The following is a 26,258-nucleotide window of genomic DNA, read 5'->3' as shown; positions in this document are numbered from 1 at the left end:
CGTCCGTAACTCGAATATTTAATAAAAACGGCTGCACTCTGTTTTAAAAGAGACAGTAAGCTGTTGGAAGTGATTCAAAGACCCCAAATAAGCTGATCCTCGGAATAGAAAATCTCCCGTATGATGACTGACTGGTTAAACTAAGCCTATTTCCATTGTCATATAGAGAAAAGTTTTTAGATTACTTAGTGATAAATTCGCATCTGCTATGGTCACATTTTTCTTGTCTTCTAAAGCGCAGAATTTGCGAGGATACTCTCAAAACGTTCCTAAGCCTAGAACCAATTAATTGTTGACTGAACGTCGGCTTTCCCATCGAATAATCAACAAATGAAATTCAATACATCAACACGTACTTGACACTTCATTTATCGACACTTTCAAAAGAATGTTGGATCAATTGAGAGACCACCGTTGGCAGGAATATCACAGACCACCTGGCCTCCTGTCATAGCTAGACTGCAACTAAAACTAAATTAACACATGGGTAAACACACTAAGAATGAACAAACTGATAAATCAGTTTGTAAGGCCCAAAATATGATTCATATGTTTCATTGTTCATTGAAGGCATCCACTAAGGCGAGGAAATTTTATTTCAGCGAACTTTACCTATTTGATGAAAGGGTGGTTAAGGCCCTGACTTGAAGCGCCTATTTGAAGCCTTATTGGTCCGAGTAGCACTGCTGTCGAATCTTCAGTTCAAAGGGCCACAAGTTAGTCGATTCCTGGTATCTCAAATACTCCTTGTGAAGATAGGATGGATAAATTTAACATATTCTCTATGTCTAAAAGAAGAAGAAAGAGTAATTTAGTTATGCCCATCACGTTTTGGGACAATAATTTTCCATCTGACATTCTTTCACTTAACTTATCTTCTAAAACAAATGATCGACGAGGATATTTCAAAAAATATACTGGCCTAAAACCAAACACTCATCGTCTGAATACCAACCTTTCCATTAAACCACCAACATCACTTCGTAGCTTCTTCTAAATTGGAAAAATTGGGTGCATTGATCTCATGAATGAATGTCTATGAATCTTAGCCTGCAAATAAAAAATAATGTTTCTGTGTCTGACCACAAACTTATACATGGGCTGTCTGATACTGAATTACTACTTGACGGCTTCTTCTTATGATGATCAGAAGTATTCGAATTAATGAGCTAAGAATCCTCGAAATAGTTAAATTAAGGGCAGGTGGAACGAGATGGGCACTACTGAATGTACTATATTTGGAATTCGTAATAAGCGCCCAATCAAGTAGGAAGGAATCATCAATTAACACAAATACCAATTTTTCTGTCATGAAGGCAAATATACGATTGACAACGAGGCGTACTGGTTATACAGCTAACAGGGAGAATTACAGCTGCTATAAAAGCGGAGATTTCGATTGAGCTTAAGTGTAAACATGGAAAATAGGCTTTAACAGATTTAAATTACTGTTGTAGAGAAAAAACGTTTGCTGTAGAATACATTGATAATTGGCTTTCATTTACTTTGACTACATTGTCGTGGATACACAGATGAAATGTACAATACTTATGTGGATGAGCAACATATCTAAGTAAACGTGAAAACACATTAGGATCAGACTGTATAGCTAGTCAGGTGTAAAACCTGCCAGTAAATCCACGTATGGTGTTGGATACCGATATGACGTTGAGTCCTGATTTTTTCCTTACCTAGTACAGTACATGTAACGAAACAATACACAGTGCCTAAAGCTAAGGGATGCATTGTAATGCAATATAATCGTTCCGATTGATCTAAAACACATTGTTAACCTATCACTCACCATGAACTAATAAGAAAAATGAATAGAGATTATTGATCTTGTTTTGTGTTGTAGGCAAGTTTGGAAGTTGAAGTAAACAAGGAAATATGTGATTTCCAAGCAAACAGAAAAGCACTGTTATAAAAAATCAAGTACAAAACTCATAAGAAACATAGTACAAGATCACTGTCTGCAGCACTCCACACAATGAAACTCGATTCTGAAGAGTAGTCTGTCCAATACAACGTTATTCTCATAACCCTCGTATAACATTTTTGTTAAGCATGATATAATGTAAAAGTTTGAGGATTTGACAGATATACAGGGTTTAAAAACACTGTCGTTTGAAACTTCAAATACGAGGATCGCCGAAACCAGATAAAGTAGAAATCGAGGATGAAGGAGTTAGAAGATACATTTGAATCAAGGTTCATGTGTTGGTGTGCATAGAATCTAAGCTGACTGACTGTCGCAAGAGATGCGCAGCATGGCGCGCTCGACTTTTATCTTGTGAGGATGCTTGACCAAGAACTGTTAGCTTGGATGTGTCCAGTAAAAACAATGAATTTGACATCAATGTCTAAGACTTGAAGAACTACTTAGTTCGGGGATTAATTTGTAACTTCTGTCCTCCAGGGCTTAACAAAATACTGTAATGCTGTAGATTGGCAACGTCGCGTTTATCAAACTCATATAGTTCAAACCATGGAAATAACTTCAAGAAATGAATAGAGAGGTTATGCATAATCAAAAATAAGTAGCTGTACAATATCATAGACTGCCAGTTTCCTGAAGACAGTCGAACATTTGTCTAATTGTGAAAGTTAGGAGTATTTGAATTATAGTAACTCAGTTTAACCAAGACATACTAGATGAGCATAAACGAATGTATTGTATTTGTAATTCGAAATAAAGCAGTCATCAAGTATAAATGAATCATTAGTTCATACAAACACCATGCTAATATATTCACTGATTTCATAGTTCTTTTTGTTTTTTTAGACAACTAACTCGCATTTTTAACCTTTAGAATCTAATTATTGGAACACCAACGGGCGATGACGAAGCAGGAGGATGATTAGTGACTACCACTGAGTACGTGACAGGTGGAGTGATTGGAGTTATAAAAATATCCACAAATGAAAAAAACTTAGTTCGTGTCTAATCTTGTTAAGAAGTATTCGAAATCTCCTCTCTGCAGTAAAATTTATTGGACATCTTTTACTTGACAGAAGATTGTATTACTGATTTCTCTCTGCATATAACGGGACATTAATAAAGCTCAGCTTTTAACCTGATTCGCTGAACAAAAGACTTACATATGCTTGTCCGTTAATCATTTTTTCCAAAATATAAGGTTCATAGTCCCTAGTGAATGTGTTGTTGACATACCTAGGGTTTGTGAGTGTTAATGAGTTTACAAACCGTTACCTTAATAAAGTAGATACTACCGTCAAATATGTTAGACAGAATGACACGTCTGTAGATTTTGTGAAGAATCTTTGAACCCTAGCCAAATTTCACGGCGAGTTGAACGCATTGCTACCTTGCAGGATTGATCACCAGACGCTGAATTGTTTACTGAGCTGTCTCGGGGTTGGGGATAATTAACGTCCATTGATTAGATCTAATATATTAATCGACCAATGTGTTATTGAGTTCATACTTTGTACTTCCATAAAATGTTCCGTGAAATACAGGATATTATTCTGGTAAGTCTTCATTTATCTCTTAATTGCTCCATAAAGGTAGAATAACCTGGCCTCTAGGACAGAATGAGTCAGTTCGAGGTGCTTAAAGAATTGTGTGACTTTGATATGTAATTACTGAAGTTAAGCGGCCACACCATTCCCTTCATTTCCAGTATACTAAGGACCTACATTCATGAGTCCAAAGTGATTATCGTCTGCTTCAACGTATGCTGATATGATGGTCAGAGTATATTGTAAGGGTCGCTCAATATGCAAATTCTCACGATTAACCCGACACATTTTGAGCAAGGGACAATGTAATGAACATTTTTTGTAAGGATAAGCAAAGATGGATAGTGGCTAGCAGTGGAAACCAGGACGCGCTTTTCGTCCTATTTCGGACTCGTCAGCTGGATGCACCTGCATCTCGGAGTTGATGTTCACTCTGGGACTTGAACCCAGTACCTTTCGCTTCAAACTCCATCGCGTTATCCACTGAGCCACTGAGTCCTGATAGCCAATTGCTTGTACAATGGGGTGAAGTTGAAATTTACTTAGTATTGCTTGTTTGGATCTTCCCAAACAAACAATAAATAACAAAAAGTATAAAGGAATTACTAGTAGATAGAGATAATGAGGCTAAGGTTGTCTTTGAGACAAAAACAATGAAAGCTATCGAGAACGACAAAAAGTTTTAAGTAAACTATGAACAAAAACATTTATCAAGGTGTTTTTACATTTAACATACGGACAATTTCATCTTTTTTTACTAAGGATCTCAAAATTCATGAAACCTCTCTCTGAGTTCGTTAACAATGGAGTGGATTAGGGCGAATTATATCTCAACTCTTACGTTTGAAACCTATTAAGATGCCTTGATAATGCATGCACTTGTGATGAATCATAAAAACGAGTAGACTTGTCTTACATAAATGCTTTTCAGCTGATATATCGATTAGTTACAGTCATCTAAGGATCAAGACATATTCCTAAGAATCTTCTCCAAAATTCGAACCAGTCAGATCAGTCTAATTTAAAAGAGCATCAATAGTTCCTCGATACAAATTATGATGAAATCGAATGATAAAACCTTCCATCAAGGAAAACTTGCTCAGAGAACCGATCAAAATGAGCACCCCACCCCTAAATTTTAAAACCTCAAAGTGACTTAAATTCACTAGGAACATTTTAACAATGTGAGTGCTATTGTAGTGAACAAGAACACGAATGGGGACAATCGAATGTCTTTTAGCACAACATTACAGAATATCTCAATAAAATATGAAAACCCTATAGTGAACAATTAATTTGCAAAATAACAATCAATTGTCTGAATTTGACTATTTCTTCTGGAAATATCCGTTCATAGTTTCCGATTATAATTGTTCATGCATTTTCGTACCGATTGCGTGCCGTTCATGTTCTCTCCTTATCGATCTTCTACTGAAATACATTCAATGCCCGACCACCACCATATACTACTTATATGGATATCAGTAACCCACACCACACTATTATGTAAAACTTTCGTTATACATCAATTTCATTCGTCATTATTGTTTCAGGTCATCGTAAAAAATTTCAAACAAAAGAAGTAAATATATTTGTTAATAATTCTGTTGGTTTATATATAGTAAACTTACATATTAAAATGTAATTTCATGGATAAATGAAGTAAAACATTATGATTAAGTAATAATATTATAAATCGATTTGAAGATTAAAAGATAATTCGAGAAAAAGTAACGTATTAATATAAAGTTTTTCAATATATTAGGATAAGATTTTATTATTAAATGGATATACGACACATAAGATTGATAGATGTATTATAGTTTGTAAGAAAGAATAAAAAACAACATTACATTACAAACACAAAATGAAACAAATTATGAAAAACAAATTATTTGATGTGGTTTTGAATGATCAACTCTTGATATATTTAATAGTATAGTAAATCCAATTATTGGACGATTAGTTTCATCATCATATACAAGCTAAAAGTTGATGAATAAAAAAGAAATGATATCTTAGAATTAAAGTAAGTAGTTATAGAAAAGTTGGGGACAAGTTGGATTATATGGACTTATATTGAACTTCAAAACTATTAGTAATAAACACGTTCAGAAACTCTTCATTCCGAACTCGATTTTTTTTGTTATGACTATTTACCTGTTTAACATATGAATTGCCATGAATTAAAATGATGCACAATTTATGATGTTAGTATGAAGAAAGCCAGAAGTGACCACATCAAGACATGATATCAACCCATTAATTCGTCTACTATTAGATTAAGACATGTTAACAGGTCTAAATTTTTTGGTTCCAATTTGAACGAGAATTCCCATCAATGGTTCCATCAATGGTTCGCAACATTAGGTAACTTAGTCTATTCCTTGTATTCCCACAGATCTTCAGTTATATATATATATATATATATATATATATATATTCATCGCACATTGATCTCAGTTGATGAAGCATTGAGAGTCGTGGAAATTTAGACAGCTATCTCATCCTAATGCAGGATTACTAAAAAGTGCATACCATCACCGGGGATTCGACACAGAACCTTCAGATCTTAGTGGTCATAACTGAGATTAGTCTGTTACGAATCTGACTTACATGTTAAACCAGTCACTTTAAAACTCAACTAATGTATATGTATATAAATTCATTTTTATGCATTACCTGTAATAAATAAGTACTTTCCAAAGCTAAATTTATAAGTTCTTCAGAATCTAATTTCGAAAGATTTGTCAATAATTCTGTAAGGTATGATTCCAGTTTTCGTTGACTAATATAAATATTTTCTTGATTATTTTCCAATAATTTTAGCTAAACAGGGAAAATTGAAATTTTGGAAGAAATAAGAAAACAATGAAATAGATATTAGAACTAACTAGAGGAATTTATAAACATCTCATTACCGAAATCAAAATGTATCAAATATTTTGCTTGGTAGTCTGATCGGAGCTTTTTCAATGGAATAATCAAATATCAAAATATGATTCATAAACGAACTGTATACTCAACAAATCATCCTATCATGTTATTAATCTTGAGTATGAAATCACCTTTTTAATGTAATTCATTAATTCAGCCCCTAACTATTATCAAACTATTCGTTCCAATTCAGATAACTTCATATAAAAATTTCAATTGTGAAAAACAATTAAATTGACTACTGTTGTATCCCGAAGATAATTATGAATGGTACCTTTTGAGGGCTATTTATGAACCAACACGATATGTATATTTCCTGTTGTATAATTGTTAAGTAACTTTACTATTCATATTCATGTTCCTTTTATTATAAGCTTTATTTTAACCCATAGACTATTATCATACGATTTACCATTCTTAAGTTATCCCCAGTCCATTAATTACGGTTCCCTACATTTAGAGCCACTTTGGGTTCAGTCTTGTACAAATATTATTTTCTATTTTATGGTACGATGTGGTCTGTCTGTTTGGTATATAAACCCAGTATGCTTGAAATAAATAATTCATATTGCAGAGGCTGTTATTGGTGTTCCAGACTTAACTGGCTGGGCTAGGTAGATAGCAGGACCGACAAGTGATCTAGACTGCTCGTACGGGTTTCGTGGGTCACTGGTCCGATGGATAATTCACTGCTCTCTAATAGGCGGGTACAAGATATAACAATTGCCGGCACAAGTTATAACAACTATTTCTTTTTTCTAAATTCCAATGATACTTAATCAGTAAAACTTGGAAAATTTATCATAAAATACAAAAATTACTGATGAAACTACAAAGTCATCTACATTTAAACAGTTAGCTACATTTTTCAAAGAAGGAATTAAAATCCATTGACCTTTATTGAATTAATCATAATAGAACAAAAAAATTTTCAAAAGCTTTGTTTTAATTTGCAAATATCTTGTAAGGACAGTAAAATGTCACTGAGCTCTAGCCAAATCATCTGGTGGTTGGGTCTCTTAATGTCGAACCGTTCACCGATCTTCGTTAAGGTCAAGGACAACTAACGCACATCAGTTAATTGCACGCCATGGACTGGCCTATGCAGAAGTGGTAGTACTCTGTTCCTTGTACCTACTCATACTAATATATTTCTCTGATAACATCGTTTGTGTTGTACGGTCATCAAAGCAGCCATAGTACCTGGATAAGACCAAAGGTATATTTCATAGTTTTTTTAAAAAGATCATTGGTATTATAGGCAAAGATGGATAGTAGTCAGCAGTGGAATCCAGTACGCGCGTTCCGTTTAAATTGAAGTCCTAAACATCAATGGGAAAATTCAAACATACAATACCAAGTGAATTTAAACCTCACCCCATTGGCTATCAGGACTCAGTAGCTGAGTGGATAACACGATGGTGTTTGGAGAGAACGGCACTGGGTTTGAGACCCGGAGTGAACATCAACTCTGGGATGCAGGCAAATCTAGCTGACGAGTCCCAAGTAAAACGAAACGCGTTTCCTGGATTCCACTGCTAGCCATTATCCATCTCTGGTCATAATAAATACAGATGGATCTCAGCCAGTAAAGGAAATAAGAACACGCATTTCTTCACATTCAGGACTTGTAACCCAAATATCTCTGGGTTCTAGCATTGGTGTGCGCACGCGAATTCAAACCCAATAACTTTCATTTAAAAATCAACACATCATCCACTAAGCTAGTGAATTCATCTAAACACTGGTCTGCTGAAAAAGAACTTGATAAAATGTAATAAAAACAGATTATTTTTAATTATCGTAAATTAATTGACATAAACTTACATTAGTTTCTGTTTCTGTGATGAGTTGGTTGAATGTGAAAATTTTTGTAGACAATTTTAGAGATTTTTTTCTAGAACAAGTACCCTTGAATCTATTTAATACAACAGTACGAGAATAAAAAGAAAAACATACAATTTTATCACTAAAATAAATAAATTGCTTTAGATATTACCTACTGTAATGAGATGGGGTTGATCTGAAAAATGTTACTTTTACCTGCGCTAAATATATCCGAACAATCTGGTCAAATACTTGTCAAAACATTTATATTTCAAAACTAATAAAGGTCACTGAATAAGGGCTTCTTAAAAGGGAGCATGTAAGTGAAGCAGGTCATTGGATAGACCTTAAAACGATTTCGAAAGATTTTTAAGTGAATTTTTAAGTTTTTAGAAGTTTTGGCCAGTGGAAAACTCAAACCTCTTTTATGCGTATGAAGACAATTTATCCCAACTTTGAGTTTGTCCTGGTGATTTTTAATCCATTTTAAAGCCTACAGTGATGTAACAACTTCTACTTCTTCCCATAATGTATTACATTACCCTCATTCCTTTATTTCCAATTATCACCTTATGTTTATTCGACCTTTTATCTAATTAACCTTTTCCAGTTTTCATATACTAATATTCTGACAAGTATATGTATAACGAAACTGTTCGAAATGTATTTTACAAACACATCACATTCTTTAGATCTACTCCATCTTCTTACAATAATAGCAAAATTTATAAGACGAATAAATTGTTTTCAATATTTTAAATGTCTCAAATTAGCATTGTTGAATTAGTCCGAGATATATTTTTTCGTCGAAAAATACCATGACTAAACAGAAGTCAAATAATAATAATCTTAAGAAACAATATCACCGGTTAAATGCAATATCAATACTAAAAATGAAATTTATTACTAATAACTTTTAACATTTTTTCGAAATAAAAATAATTATCTATGCTTTATAACATTCATTATAATGAGAAGCCGTGGTCGACGGAATCCAACGATATCGGGTATGAGAAAGGCAACTACCAAAGACAATTGAATATGATCGTGCAATATTGTGGATTGATTGAAGTTAGACTTAAACACCACTGGACCTCAGCTTAGGAGAGTAGAAAAGTTCGCGCGGAAGAGGAAGTTCCTAGGTTTGATCCTCGGTAGTGAGGTTGCGGATGAGCATTGCTGTGGAGTCTCGAATTGGGACGAAAAAGCTATCCAGTGCTTTCAGATACCCATCGCAAGATGGTTGCCTAACTTAGAGTGGTCCGTGATCTCTAACACTCATTTTTCAGTTGTTCTTTTTTGTACTATACGTATATTATTGATTTTTAGATGATTATATATTGAAGGTTAATCAGACGATAGAATGATTGAATTTTTATCTGAGGACTCAACGTTATTCTTTATACAGGTGTAACAGTTAATATTTATAACTTTCTCGGTAATTTTAAGATGATATTAGCTATTGATTTGTGAGAATATTTATTTTCAAGGTTCATAACATACGCTGATGAACACTTCTTCAACAAATAGTCGGTAACTACCACCTCTCCATGACTCTTATAAATTGGTCACCTTATACTGATTTATAGTAAAAAAAGAAACGTTGTCAATTGAATTTCTTAACTGATTTCATCTGGTGACGGTTGTATATACAACGAAGGAAAATATATATGTAGTAATAACCACTATTGTAAATACACAGATGTCTTGGAATATATTGAATGGCAAGTCTGATGAAATTACTGTGTAAAAGCTTTTAATCTAAATCTGTCTTGCCCATGATTAGAATACAATGAAAACTTTTGAGCATTACTTACGAAAATAGTCATTATAACCATTAGAATAAGTAGTATTCATTTTATCGGTTTAAATTTAACAGTACATGTTATAGTCATACAGTCGATCAACTAACTTCTGTAGATGTACTGTGGTATTGTTATTATTATTATGTAAGTTAACTTGGACAACAAATTCTTGGTTTCAAATTCAGCGATCTGAAGTTAAAACACTCGATGCAAAACTTGAAGACCTTGGTTTCGATTTTTATAAAGTCGTAGATGTATACCGCTGAGAAGTTTCACTTTACGATGAAACAACTATCCAAAAGCTCATTGATTTGTGATTATCAGTGTATTACAAGACTATTGTCAATTCTTACTAATCAGCAAATCGCTTTTTGGTAAACAAGTCACTGCAAGGTTGAAGAGAGAAGCTAATACACTTTGAATATTCACAATTCAAAATGTAAGAGTAAGAGAAACAGAAGTAGAATGTAATAAGATATATTACATAAGAAATTGGTATGAATTATTTGGAAATAGGTAATTTTTATTTGTATTCCCTATCTAAAATGCCAGCTAGTGTTTACTATAGAGGAAAGTGAATTAAAAGGGATATAAAAGAGATAGAATAAAAATTTAGTAATGATCAGTATTCCTTGATTGTTCGTTTTATGAGCGATAAACATTGAATATATATAAAGTGTCAATCTGCATAAGATCCTGAAACTAAATCCTTTCATTAAAAAGAAAAAAATTCTATGTAAATCATTTTTGTTATCATGTCTGTTTATTTAAAAAAAGTTGACCAATATATGGTCTTCTTAAACCAACCTGTTGAGATAGAATTGTATTTACTCTTCACTACAGCACTACTAAGTACAAAAAACAATCCTGAACAATAGTGGTGACTTTTTTTACATAACTAGAAGCATAATGAAATAGATGGATTGTGGTTTGTAATGGAGTCCATGACACGCATTTTATCCTATTTGAGATTAATTACCTGGATGCACCTGAGTTCAACTATTTTTTTTCATAATGAAATTCTATTTATAGAGAACGAGTTCCAAACAGAATAAAACGAATATCTTGGATTATTCTACTGCTAGTCACATTCCATCTATTCTAACGCGTGAAATAATGGATAAAACAAGTCAATCTGCATATGGTGCACAAATATCAACTAAAACTGATCCAAACTTAGTCAAATTATGAATGACGGGATACTTCAAACCATTGCGAACTAAATTAAAACATCATAGTTTAAAAAAAGAAACTGTGTACATTTATTTGTTAAATCATAAAAAAAATAGAGAAAATCAAAGCGACAAATTTAACCAAAACAATAACTTACATAATTGTTGTGGATAAAAATGGATTACAAATTAAATGGTTAGCATCTGGTAAATCAATCTGCAAATTAATTAAACAATACAATTTGAGGATTAGATACTCTTTTGTTTTGGATTTATTACATTTTCAATGGTAACAATAACAAAGAATCTTCAAACAACAGTATAATAATGTCTTCATTAATTTTTTTCTAAATAGATTCTCTCATTTTTGAAGATGTTATATTCTTTGAACTGGATGTTTTTTTCGTGTATTTTAATCTTATCTACCACGTACCGACTTATATATTTGCTTTCGAGCCACACTCTAAGTACGAGGGTTAGTGATCCTATTTGACTACCCAAACCAAAGTAGATGCAAAAGGATTCGAACCTGTGACTTGGTGAATGAAAATCAAAAGATTTAAGCATAAGATCATGGCTCTAAGAATAGACCACGCAGACCAAAAAACACAGCACCTTTAGAATCGTCATTCTAAAATGCAAACATTCTCAAACATCTCAATATTATTTGTTGACTGACTTTCGAATCATGCTAAAAAGAACCAGCAGCAAACTAATTGTAGAATTATTATTATTATACAGGGTATTTCCCACATTATCTTTGATACTATTTGTATTTGTATACATAGAGAGATAATCCCACAAATGTGCTTTAAATCTTCATTGATTGTTAGTTGCATAATAAAAATAGTTATTGTTATCATATATTCATAGGGTATGTTGATTGGTTTAATGTTAAATATACGGTTTTTTTAAAAAACAAACTTTCACTATAATTTAAACAAAGAATCAGTGTAATTAAATGTTCAATAGGAACAAAAACCTAATATAATTTAAAAAATAATAATAAATGCTTAACTGAAACACATAGTGACTACTTTTATTACTAACTATAAATCTAAGTAAGCGTATGTATATTGAATTTTCTAAATTGTATTGAATGGTGCAAACTGTACTCTACAAACTAAATGTGTTATTTAAATTCACTTAGTATTGTATGTTTAAATCTTCCCATTGATGTTTAGGACTGCAATTGATCAGTCTCTTATTGGCATATGTGCATACTGTGCGTAATGCCTCGACATAGTCGTAATTCATAAGCATTGTAAGCAAAGATGGACAGCGGCTAGCAGTGGAATCCAGGACGCGCGTTTCATCCTATTTCGGACTCGTCAGCTGGATGTGCCTGCATCTCAGAGTTGTTGTTCACTCCGGGACTCCAACCCAGTACCGTTTGCTTCAAACACCATCGCGTTATCTACTGAGCTATTGAGTCCTGGTAGCCACTTGCTTGTGCAATGGGGTGAGGTTTAAATTCACTTGGTATTGTTTGTTTGGATAGCGCGATGGCGTTTGAAGCGAAAGGTACGGGGTTCGAGTCCCAGAATGAACATCAACTCTGAGATGCAGGTACATCCAGCTGACGAGTTCCAAATAGGACGAAACGCGCGTCCTGGATTCCACTGCTAGCCACTATCCATCTTTGCTTATAAATGTGTTACTGATAGAAAAAATTTATTTATTGTACAACGACAACATTATGGAGAATGCTAGAAAGTTAACATCAGTTCATGTTTGTTTGTTTTTTGTTAAATATCCAGAATTTTAGAGACTAGACATTTTTATAGGAATAATAAGTCGTTGAAAATCTCTGACAAATTTACAAAATGCTGAAATACTCAGTTGTTGTTTTCTTTTTAAACTTAAACAGTTGTTTTAAAACCATACGAATCATCAATTATTTGTCAGAAATCCCCTAATCATATTTGTAACCAATTTTAAACTTTTTAAACAACAGTAACTGATTTGTTTGTGACATTTTTCGCATAGTCTGGATATTTCAAATTATCTGTTACCAACAGATACAAAATATGACATACAAAGTACAACATTATTCGAAAGAATTACTTCTGGTATTAAAGAGGGCAAACAAGCTAAATCAAAAACATTTTAGTACTATGATTTACTGTATGTAGTTATAAATAAGCCAAAGAAGCATGAAACTTACCCTTAAATTCATAATAAAACATTTATCAGGTTGATTTCTAAGAATATGCGGCCAATTTATATCAATATGTTGAGGTATAATATCAGATTGATTTGAATCCATTTGGGAGTGAACTACACTAATTAGTGAGGATGAGTTAAGTACAATCAAGGCTTGCTGAAAAAGATAATGAATAAATTAAAACATTTGATTTCACCCTTAAAATTTGGTTATATTCCTGATTTGGATAATTTTCAATTCCACATATACCTGTAATCCAAAACTACTGAAGTATCACAATTCAAAAGAAGCATTAATAAAAGTTACTAGCAACATAGTGAGTTAAGATATTTCTTTTACTTTTACATCAAAGACTGAGCTTAGTTGAAACACCATTAAAAACAATAAAGCACTGGATAGATAGTTCACGAATTAATTTGAGTTATAAATACAATCTGTTGTAGGACGGCTTAATAATCTAGAGGCTAGGCGTTCTGCACGAGACCTAGAAGTTCTGCATTCGGTCCCAGATGAGATCTACAAGCAACCATAATAGGAAGACATTTCTGATTATCCAACATGGAAATATAAGGATACTAATCAAAAGGCAAAAGGTTTGATAGCACTGTATCAGATTGCAACATATAAGTTTTTCTTAAGTTACAGATACGCTTTAAAAAAATTCCTGGAACTCTGTTTCATTGTTATCGAGGATTTCGCCTAACGAGGATTAGTGATTAGAATAGCTACCTAATCAACAGAAATAATAAGGACTAAATGGCCTGAATCCTAACTTTGTTTACGATTGGGTAACCAAAGTGCAGAAATATAAAATAAATATGAAAGTCAATATACAACTGATACCTCTTAAAGACCTCATGGTACCATAATTGAAGTTCTGAACGATAGGACTTGTGGCTAACAAGAATTTCGCCAACAATTTGCTTCAGTAGGCTCATAAACATCGATAAACAGTCAAGTTCAACTGATTTTTATTGTTGTTTTGTATTTTCTTTAAATGGGAAGGATTTTAATGACTAGAAGAATTCACTACTAATTAGTAGTATATATATACATAGATGGAACAGAATTAATCAAATTAATGTATACAGAAAAACCTGACGTATAAAAATGATTATTCACTATTTGATCCGTTAAAATGATAAATAGCTATAAAAATGCATTGCTTTGGCCATATTTTAGATCGGTTTTCACTCATGTGTTGATTTGTTTATCACTCGTCGACTCTCTTTATGAAAATATGAATATTAAACACAGTAAACTCTGCCTATAGCTTTTCTAGGGTTACTGTTGGTCTAAATCCCGGATAAAGAAGGAAGGTTGGGCATGGGGTCAGCAACTCAATTCTGTGGAAAACAACCTTTCTAAAAAAACGTTAACTAGTAGGAAACACACAGTCATAATACATCATATATTAGAAATGTCGATATACAATCAATCCGATTTTTTTGTCAAATATTCACGGGAAAAATAACATGGATAATAATTGAAAAAAAAGTCTCTTAAATACAATAGTTTATGTAAATAAATATTAATAAATGTAATAAATGATGCTTACTTCATTCGTAGAATGATGAGCCTGAGCAGAATTACACATGTATACATCATAATACATAAGGTGTATTTCATCCGTTTGAATAATGCCTAATTGATTGAGAATAGTTAGTTTCTTCAAATCTATACATTCAGGAGAAGTGACTGGAAGTTGGTTTTGTAAAATAAATTAAGACAAAACAATCAAAAGTAATGAGAGTTATTTAGCTTTCGACAAAATATTAATGAAGCCATTATCTACAATATTGTACATAATAAATAACTGAACTATGAATATCTCAAATATTCCAAATCTTACAAATTATTTTTACATATCGTTTTGTGGGATTTTAGAAATAGCTTACAATACAGGTATGCTGTAAAATGGGATTTTCCTAGTTGGAAGAAAATACTTATTATAGTCTCATTGAAATCACGAATCGATCAAATTTAGATAACCACTGAAAACCTGGTAGCACTGAATGGCCATTTCGGAAATCCATTGCAGTATATATCCACAACCCTGCAAACGCGAATCGATCTCAAAATCTTCTATCTTGTACTTATTAAAGGATTTGGTTCTTATAAATGTGTCCATCATTGATTCGGCTAAAAAGAGGAGTAATCTTGCACCCACCATAAATGGGATGGATTGGATAATGTTTTGAAAATTAGTAGATGGAATTTACTAAATTCTGTTTGCCTACTGTGTCTTCAGTCGGTCACAATAGAATGCTAATGAACTATCAAAGTAAAATCAAATAAATTCAAATAAAACTTTACAAGTAAGCTTTATACTACTAACTAGTAGCCAGATTTTTCGTACATTTATATCAATAGTCCAAAACAGACTTAATAAAATATAAATTTTATGGGTTTTTTTTCATTCAACGGACGTATTATAACAAAAACAGTCGGCATTAGCAATACCGTTCGTACGAATTGAATGAGTTAAAATACTACTAACAGCAGAAATATGCAAAACCACAGCCACTAACATTTTTAAGTCATATATATATATATATATATAGCCAGCATTGACTCAAGTCAATTTATGTGTAACTGGTTTAACTAAACTTAATTCACTAGCATACTTTGTATAACTGAATAAAGGTTTATACATGTAGGGGTTTGAATTTATAAACCCAGTTTCTGATGTGAACTAAATTTAGAATCAAAACCCTTTAGAAACCCATGTCTTTAAAATAATAGTTTGCCCACTAATGATTAAACTCAAAATGGATTCTTGAACTTCTCATGATATACTGTGACGGACGAAATTCAACAATTGTGCTAGTGACATGGATATTATCGATCGTTATGAACACCATTTATATAATTTCATAAAACGAATTACGTTAAAGCATTGGATTTAAATGTAGCGTACTAAAGGTCTCGTGTTGAACGTGAAACCTGAAAGCCTTGTGTTTAATCCTCTATGGAGTAGTGCGTGCCCGCTAGTTAAAATTTCCACAAAAGAATAAAATAACTGTTTAACACTTAATGCTTTGCAACAGTTTCGATCTAGATCTATGATGTAAAGAGATTCTAGTTTATGCGACATATCATTTCAGTCCCCAGACCTAATTAATTATCAAAATACTGGAAATGAATAAACCATAGAAACAAGAAATTGATTTACCTTGAGATAAAAATGTCTCAACGCTAAATGATGTATGCTTTTCTAGTTTAGAATGTGAATTTCCCACATTGAAATTTGATTGCTCAGTATCTTCATGAATATCTGTAGATGGGGAGAAACCACATAAATCTGAATCATAAATATCATCGAATGGATATTCAGCCGATTCTTTTGATCGTCGACGTGCTAACACTTGAATATGACTTGATACTTGTTTTCTTGTCCTAGTTTTGCCCGTTCTAAGCTTGATATATCGTGCAATTAATTCATTTCGTCCTGTATTTTAGCAAAATAGAAAAGATATGACTGGATGAAATACAGTATGTCAGAATAATGAGTAATAAATATCAAGTAACCTATTATAGTAAAAGTTTAAACAACAATGTTCAAGAGTTTAGTCGTATAAGAAAATTGGAAACAAAGGCATGTATTAAGTATTGTTAGCTGAAATCATACAGAATGACATGTAAACAAAATATGCTTTAGTAAATTCGGCATCACTGAAGAGAATGTAGCCAATTGACTTCTGTGATAACACAGGTGATCAAATGAATATAGTCTTCTTACATAATTTATTTATGATATCTATACAATAAAACCACAAGGTAGATCAATGAATTATACTAGTGCTCGGTGTACATACAAAGGAAAAGGAGGTTATAGACAAAGATAGCACAGTCTAGTGAATAAACAAATAATATATCTGTATTCATTTCAAGGTATGAATGTTTACGAACTAAATAGGTCTGATGAAACCAACTAAAACGATCAGAAGACACAATAATATGATGATCAATTAGTTATATAACGTTTGGAAAATCAAAATTAAAACGAAGTTGAATTTTCATAACCAGCCAATTATTATAAGTTTATCTAGTCGATAGTGGTCAGCATATAAATAAAACTTCAGAGTTTATTCTATGGTTCCTGAATTTGACTCTTATATACAACAAAAGCCAGAAGAACCTCACTTTTGTGTACAGAAAAAGTTTATACAGCCTATAAATCTAACCCGACCTTCATCGTAGATACTATCACATGCCTTAAAACCTTTCTTCCTTTAGAATCTTCCGAACTTCGATTTTATTAGCAATTTAATTTCTAAATCTAATCGTACGCAATCTGTTCGGTAATTTTGTTATTTAATTTTCGCCTCACTCGTCCTACTAATTACTTGTCACTAATTTCACAGATAACAAAAACATTTATAGTTACATTCAATTTCAATTCATGTCCCTACTCTATTGTGACTGTATATATTAATTAACTGATTATGAAAGTTCAACTTAGTTTTAATTTTGATTTTCAAAACTAATTGAAAAGAAACATTTCTTCGCTTAACTTATGTTTTTAAATCATCAAATGATCATGTTACATGGATAAAATTTTCGAAGCAACCTAATACAAAAAGCAATGACTATATTGTATACCAATAAACTGATACATAAAAGTTCATCATGTATTGGTTGTATGAATCTTTCCATTGACATATAGGACTACAGTTTCTTATTGGCATATATGCATCCTGTATAGATTGCCTCGATATCGTCTTAACTCGCAAGCATTATAATCAGAGATAAATGGTGGTTAACAGTGGAATCAAGTCCCAAATAGAATGAAATGTGCATTTTGGATTCCACTGTTAACTACTATCCATCCATCCATTCGTGGATTGGTTGAGGTTAGACATTAACACCGCTGGATGCTGGCTCAGTGGTCTATCAGTTAAGTGCTCTGGCACGAGACTGGTAGGTCCTGGGTTCGAATCCCGCGAGGCGGGATTGTGGATGCGCACTGTTGAGGAGTCCCACAATAGGATGAAACGGCCGTCCAGTGCTTCCAGGTTTTCCATGGTGTTCTAGTTTCAATTGACTCATGATCTTAGCTATATAAAATTACTGAAATCTCCACAAAACCCCCTTGTGATACTATCCATCCAGCCTAACCGCGAAATCTTAATAGTAAAATAATCATTAGTAAATTAACACCATTGAACACCGATATAACATTTGATTGATTAGATCAGAAATAAAAGATAATAGAGTTATAGACATTTATTTATTCAGAAAGAAGAAAAGTAAATAAAATAAGATTAACAATTATCTAATTAGTCATTTGGGAGCTTTGTTGTTTGTTTAATTATGTATACTATAAATGATGTCGAATGGGAAGAAATAATCAACAGATTTATAAAAATTGTTAAGCTTTGTTCTCTTTTATCAAAATCGATAATTTGTCTGTTTATCCACACTCCTAATGTTAACTCAAAACCTGTTAGTAATGAAATATGAAACTTTATCTATAGAGAGAGGAACTATGTACATACAAACAAAACAATTTTAATAACCATTCGACCAAATAGTAGAAATTTAAAGAAAAAAAAAGGGTTACAGTTATAAATATATTACTGGTGAACAAAGAATATTTCCTCGTTGTTAAGTTAACCAATATATGTACAAGAGATCAAACAATTGGACTGTACATATAGTCTGATTTGATAAGAAAAAATGTCATTCAGCCTATGTGATAAATGATTTCAGAAAAATATTGAGCTTATTTTATTCCCCTACAATAAAAAGAAGTGTGATGTTGGAGTAAAATTAGATTTTGTTCTTTGAATTTCGTGAAAGAGGAAAGTAACCGAAAAAATAAAGAAATAAGAGATAAATATAAATTAATTATCAGAAGGGGGGCCGTCTAGTGCTTCCAGGTTTTCCATGGTGGTCTAGCTTCAATTGACTCATGATCTCAACTATATAATAAATTAATTAAGCAAATGAATTGTTCTATAGACTAAAATTAATAATATCTAAAATTCTGTTTACAAATAATTTTAATAGTATCAAAGTACTTAAAGTTTCAGATGAGAATGGACTTATAGATAGAATTCATTATGGGCTGGCATCAACAAAAATATAATGAAAAGTAATGAGCACTTGATATCTGTTTTCTTCTTATCATGTGATTTTCTATTAGTACACTCTAGGGAACCCACAGGGAGTTCAATACAGCAAAACCTAATTTACTCAGAATATATATATATATATATATACTACTTCCACTTCTCTGGTATTCGCCTCGATGATTTTTTGTCGCTGATAAGATGTATATTTACGAATACCACTTGTTACAAGATAAAGATCTGAAGATAAGAAGACTGTCACAGTTAGTTCATGACAGAAATACGCTAGATTCAAAAGATATGTTCCAAGAACAAGAAAACTGAACTGTTGTACAGACTTTCAACCAGATGTTAGGAGCTAGCATAGTACAAACTAGTCTCATTTTTATATATTTCGCTCATATTTCATCACTGGATTTCACCTTATAACGAGACCCACTCACTTTTGAACCATGTTGAAGATAGACATGGGGTTCCATGTAAAATTGTAAATCGGTTGATTAGGTAGAGAATCCTCATTGATTAAGGTGGTCGGGACATGAAGTACGTATTCCGAACAACAACAACAATAATAGCTTACACCGACCCGTTACGGTTACTGGTGTGAGAGCAGTCCCGAAATTTATCAATTTGCAATAATGCATTTATGTCGAATGATACCTGTTTCAAGCTTAATAAACTTTTAATTTTGTAAGCAAACAACTGTCAAGCTCTTACTCTGTTATACATAGTCAGAAACCAAATAGGATTAAAAAATTAAATCGTTCAAGATGTCAATTTATTGCTTACGGATATAAATTGTAGGATAGGAGTAAACTATCAAATAAATTAAGAAAACAAACCGGTTCCTCTGTTACAACATATCATAGGCTGCCATTGGGTTAAACTGAGTTTCTATTTAAAAGTTGGTGCTTTCTATTTTTAACTAGAACAAAGAAAGTGAACTTTCAAATAAAGCAATTACTATTTTATTTTAGGTGATTTACATATAAATGTATGGTGAACAAAGTACTTTTGTCATGAAGTATTTGTAGTCAATTGAAAATAAAGTATACTGTTCATAAAGTTTTCTCATTTTACTGATATATCAACTATAAGTCCAACTGTTATAAATGCTAATATGAATTTTGTAAATGGATTGGAATGGTATAGCACTAGTTTTTTTATATTTTCGTGACGCTGGCGTTTCAGTTCATTTATCAGAACAATACTAGTTCCTAATACCTAGTTTTCCGTCTAATTTCATCCAGAAATATAACAGCTTTTAATGGCTGACACAAAGTATAAAATCAATAGAACATCTGAGAACGGTGCAACAGCCCGACTTGTCCTGATCACTAATATGATTGTCACTTCATAAAAGCCCGTTTTCTATAAGGATCTAAACGCATTATATGGTCTCTCAACCCGCAACAGCTGTAAATAGTAACAATAATCACCATGTAATACACAGGCAAGAAATGTTGTGGAAACTTAAGCCGAACTGTAGTGATCAAAATCCCTAACGCAACTTCTATGGCAAAAATGTGATGGCTATCACTTTAAAACACATATGCATTTGATGTTATGCCACTTTCCAAGTATCTTTCCTAAAAAAAATTGTTGGCAAAAACTCGACTTTAATAGTCATCAGGGCGTGCATCCTGTCAATTGTATTTTACTTTAAGATTTTAGGTCTGATTATACATTTTTCATGAATTTCATGGTTTATTAACAACTGTGTCAAAAATGTTCGGTTAAGACAGTTTACGAAACACATTTGTTAAGACGACGCTGCCGTTTTGTATCTACCCGATTATGCTTATAAGTTTATGTCTATTACAAACTGTTAACTGAATATTACCGTTAGCCATTTACACATTGATCAATTTGGGAATGATTTTCAAATTGTGTTGCTAAAATTTTCATAATTCATTTTTAAAACTGTTTTACGAAAAACGTAGACTGATAAAAGGAAGCATATTTCAGACAAAAGTATGCAAATAAACAGTTGAAAAGAGAGCTCCTAATACTAAATGTAAATTTATTCTTAGCTGAGAGCATTTAAACAACGAATATTGTTGAATAATCCTTTTCAGTCAAAATAACTTCACTGATTTAAAAAAGACAGCCTCTAAGGGTTTGCAAACATTTATCTAGAAAGCCGATTATGAAAAATAAAAAATCAAATTAAATGAGAGCTTTGATCTCTTTAAAGCTAATAGCATTGCAAAAATATGCTACTGGACAATAAATTGATTCCAATAATTTAGTGGAGGATTTTAACTAGCTTTGGAATACTGACCAACGATCTTCTTAAACAAACTGCTTCTTTCATCGATAACACAAAGTAGTATATCTTATGCACTCAAGTTCTACAAGATCATATAAATAATTGCACTAGACTTCTGAGTTCCTTTGGTAGCACCGAGTTAGGCATAAATTGTACACAGTAAGTGAGTAGATATTAAGTAAAAGAAGTTAGGTCGGAATTAACATATTCATGTTTGAAGTAGAAATAATTTATATTAAAAAACATCTCGCGATACTTTTGCTTGGCAGTTAAAAAACTAAAGTGTGAACATATTATATATAATATCATTGTCACTCCATACTAGAATTTATCTTAATATTATACAAAGCAACTATGTGTAGTAATTATGTTAAGCTTTGTAAATCCCTTTTAACAACGTTATATTTATAAACACATAATATTGTTCCCATCTTCAGTGAATAAAACCTCCATTCCCCACTTAGATGGTATTCGCTCTTGGTTTGAACAGTTAAAATAAATAAGAGAAACAGATAAAATCACAAATTCAATGATAGATTTGCTTCAATTATGGATGATCTACTAATAGAACAAGGACATTTTGGGTGACATACATTATGTTTACTATTCAGCTATATCATACTGCGAAATACATCATTTGGAACAGTTCGTACTTTGGTTGGTCTCAGAATCTTTATAAAAGGGTCATCATGAAGAGGGTCAATGTTTTGGAAAAAAGTCTCAGATTTAATGCAAAAACCACAGCGAAATGTATTTATAAATATGAAGACAATTGCAGTATACAAATAGTTTAACATTTACTTACAGTACACAAGTTTTATGGAAAAATGTTAAAGGAGAAAACGGATCAAGGTTAATTTTATATTTGATTTTGAGTAAAAGTCAGTGAATATGGTTGTTGGGGAAGATCTATATATAAAATATCACAAAGTAGGTGCACTATCACATATCCACACCACAACAAAACCAAAAGAACAGTTTTATGTGGATTAAAAAAGATTCACCAAACGTGCTGCAAATAGCTTTCGGGATGTATCAATCAATACCCTAAATCATAGTCCACTCCTAGGTTGTATATATAGAGCTCCTGATAGTACTGATAATTTGAATGATCTTATTATCAATGCATTTATACACGCATCTACTCTAAACTTCAGTGCTAAGATTATCACTGGCGATTTTAATTATCCTGGGGTTAACTGGAGTACCGGTAGTTGTCAGTCAAGCAATGATGAATTTTTATCAATCCTTAATCTGTACTGCTGGTCACAGTGGGTTCGTACCCCAACAAGGGGTGATAATACACTTGATCTAATATTTAGTAGAGATATCATTCCCCTATCTGTACAAATATACAACGAGTTTGAAAGCAGTGATCATAGGATAGTAGCTTGTGCTCTCCCCATCTATCCCTCCTACAACCGACCAATTCAAAGAACCTGCAATTATAGAGATTATAAGCATGCAGACTGGGACCTCTTGCGCTCACTGATCAAACTCTCAGACTGGGATGAATTCTTCTCATGTAATAGTCTGACAGATGCCATCAACATATTCTATTTGATTGTTAACTCTTGTCTAGACTCCTGTGCACCAATTAAGTCTTACAGGATTAGTAAACCTTACGAATTATATATACCAGCTAAATATCGTAACAAACTAAGACGCCTAAAGAAACGTTATTTTAAATCTAACGACTTCACGGCAGTCACACAAATAACAATAATTTTTAACCAAATAAAAGAGAAACATAGGTTAAAAGCCATCAATGAAGAGCTATTAGCACTAAGTACTAACTCAAAAGTGCAAAACCTAATCCACCTTTACAATAAACGTGCTAAATTAACTCAAAAGGTTGATATACCAGGCATCCTGCATAATAATGGTTTTATATATGACCCAAAAACTATAGCAGACCTTTTCAGTGGTAATTTTGCAAATGGCAAAGAATCCATAAATGGCTCTGTTTCTAGAGTTATATGCATGACTGGTAACTCAATTAAATCTATCTCCTTCACATGTCTGAAAATAAGTAAGGTTATAAATAACCTCAAGGTTTCGAAAGGTCACGGAGTAGACGGGATTTCATCATTTCTCTACAAATATGGTGGTCCAGATATTCCACTTCTTCTCCTTAAGCTGTTTACTCTCTCTATAGAATCAGGCTCTTATCCTGACCGTTGGAAAACCGCGTACATCATACCACGTTACAAATCCGGAGATAAGACTGACATGAACAACTATCGGCCAATAAATATTACTCCAGTTATCTCTAGGATTATGGAAAAAATTATTAGTGACGAACTATCCAACTATTTATTGACTGAACAGTTTATTGATGATTCGCAACATGGATTTCTTAAAAATCGATCTTGTATGACATGTCATTTTGACTTCTTTAATTTAGTCTATTCTCTTCGTAGCCAAGGATATCTAGTATTAGTGCTATACCTGGACATTTCTAAGGCCTTCGACATGGTCAACCACCAACTTCTCATAGGTAAACTCGCATCTTATGGGGTCCAAAACCCGTTACTAGCCTGGTTTGATTCCTTCCTCAGCAATCGACATCAAATAGTTAAAATGAACTCTTCATTGTCGAATGCCGTCCCTGTTAGAAGTGGGGTAATTCAGGGTAGTGTCTTAGGTCTTTTGCTCTTTCTAGTTTTCATTATTGATATTTGTGAGTGTTTTAGTGAGGGTAAGTCCCTTTTGTATGCAGACGATCTTAAGGTGGTGTACTCATTTTCTCCACATGAGTTGAGCAATATTCAAAATTGTATCAGCACGGAGCTTAACAAGGTAGCACAGTGGTGCTCGAAATGGCAACTGGAGCTTAATACAGCTAAATGTGGATGGTTATGCTTCGGTGATACATCACTCAACGTCGGTCTTACCATAAATGGTGAAGTGTTATCTAGGTTACACACAGTAGTAGACCTAGGACTTAGGTACTCCGACGACTTGTCGTTTACTGAACAGATAATGAAACAAACTTCCAAGTCTCAACGCCTTATAGGTTACATAACTCGAAATTTTCATAACAGCGAGTCTCGTATTCTAATGTACAAAGTCTGTGTTCGACCACTGCTCGAATACTGCGCGTTTCTCCTCAGTAGCACGCGCATAAAGGATAAATTAAGACTGGAATCAGTACAGAGACGATTTACACTTCGTACTCTTGGAACTGATAGTGTCTTGACATATAATTCTAGGTGTAGTAAACTAGGGCTTGACCCTTTATGGAAGAGGAGACTCAAACTTAACCTTATCTTCTTTTTCAAAATACTTAACAAACTCTCCTTCACATCCAGCCAGGCGATTCAATATGCTAAAGCTTCACATTACGACATTCGTAACTCCTTGTCTTTAGCCAAACAAACATATTCTAGATCTTCTCTCTATATGAATTACTTTACCTGTAAGTTTTCTAGACTCTGGAATACAATATATTATATGAACACTCATCACTTCACATCACAATATGTTATATGAACACTCATCACTTCACATCACATATCTCTTAAACATACCTAGTTTAGACTTTTTGTTAACATTGATTGGATGACCTATTCAGTGTATAATGAACTCGGAGAACCATGTACCTATTTATATTCGATAATTTTAATGTTTGATTATAATTCCTTGAAAAAGCTTGGACCAGATTGCCAGGCGAAACGTTGGATTTACTACAAATTCATTCGCTGAGATTTTACAAATATATTATTCCTATTTAATGTCTTACATCAACTCGGCGCTCAAATACTGTGAAACTATTCGTTCTAATTTAGACGAGAGTTCTTATAAATTGTCATTTTCGTTTCATTGTACTTTGGTGCATTTTCCATGTTTAATAATTCTGATAAAATCCTTCTGGAATTTTCCTGATTTTAAATATCTTACTTCAACATTACTAGTCAGACATTGTTAATCATTCGATCATCTTTTTAATACTGACTATTAATTCTATTTTTGATAACATTACACAATGGCTACATAAATTTGAAATGTTGCTAAGCAGAATTCTATACATAAACTGAATATTGAATAAATAATTTCCAACATAAAAAGCTTTTTTTTGATAAAGCTCTACTTGTGGTAAATCTTGAACGGTATAAATAATAAGTAGTATAACAATAATTGATTTTAAGCTTAAAAGTCAGCACTGTAGTTTGAATAGTATAGCCGACTAACAATCATAAATAATTAACTATACTTGACAATGTTATTAATAATTTTAATACAAACAACTTTTAAAGATAATTTTATATAGTTGAGATCATGAACCAATTGAAGCTAGACCACCATAGAAAACCTGGAAGCACTGGAAGGCCGTTTCGTCCTATTGTGGAACTCCTTAGCAGTGGTCATCCACGATCCCGCCTCGCGAGATATAACATGTGTTACAGATTGATTAATAACTGGGTAGTACTGGGTAGTTACAATTTGGTTGACTCTATAACAATTTGCTTTTACAAACTCGGAGAGGATTTAATTCTGGTTTTAACCGTTTGA

The 26,258-nt window shown here is 32.6% G+C and overlaps 1 protein-coding gene and 1 non-coding gene across 2 annotated transcripts in view; both read right to left on the bottom strand.

Annotated features, from left to right (window-relative positions):
- Window positions 1-3,914: 3,914 nt before the first annotated feature.
- Smp_tRNA_01669_Pseudo_TTG.1.1 lies at window positions 3,915-3,981 on the bottom strand. Its single transcript has one exon. It is a non-coding gene (tRNA).
- A 1,382-nt stretch (window positions 3,982-5,363) lies between these two features.
- The window catches only part of Smp_066050 (transcriptional enhancer factor (tef) related), a gene marked incomplete at both ends in the record, with an annotated part of 23,079 nt that continues 2,184 nt past the window's right edge, over window positions 5,364-26,258 (bottom strand). Inside the window, 7 exons of the mRNA XM_018789459.1 lie at window positions 5,364-5,471; window positions 6,169-6,315; window positions 8,251-8,341; window positions 11,386-11,444; window positions 13,395-13,550; window positions 14,953-15,092; window positions 16,570-16,845. Coding sequence (XP_018654900.1) covers window positions 5,364-5,471; window positions 6,169-6,315; window positions 8,251-8,341; window positions 11,386-11,444; window positions 13,395-13,550; window positions 14,953-15,092; window positions 16,570-16,845 — 977 coding nt within the window. The remainder of the gene's footprint in view (window positions 5,472-6,168; window positions 6,316-8,250; window positions 8,342-11,385; window positions 11,445-13,394; window positions 13,551-14,952; window positions 15,093-16,569; window positions 16,846-26,258) is intronic.

This window comes from Schistosoma mansoni, chromosome W (assembly GCF_000237925.1).
Source record: "Schistosoma mansoni strain Puerto Rico chromosome W, complete genome".
Lineage (NCBI taxonomy): Eukaryota > Metazoa > Platyhelminthes > Trematoda > Strigeidida > Schistosomatidae > Schistosoma > Schistosoma mansoni.
The sequence above is the reverse complement of the archived record's forward strand: the minus strand, read 5'-3'. Positions and strand labels throughout refer to the sequence as shown.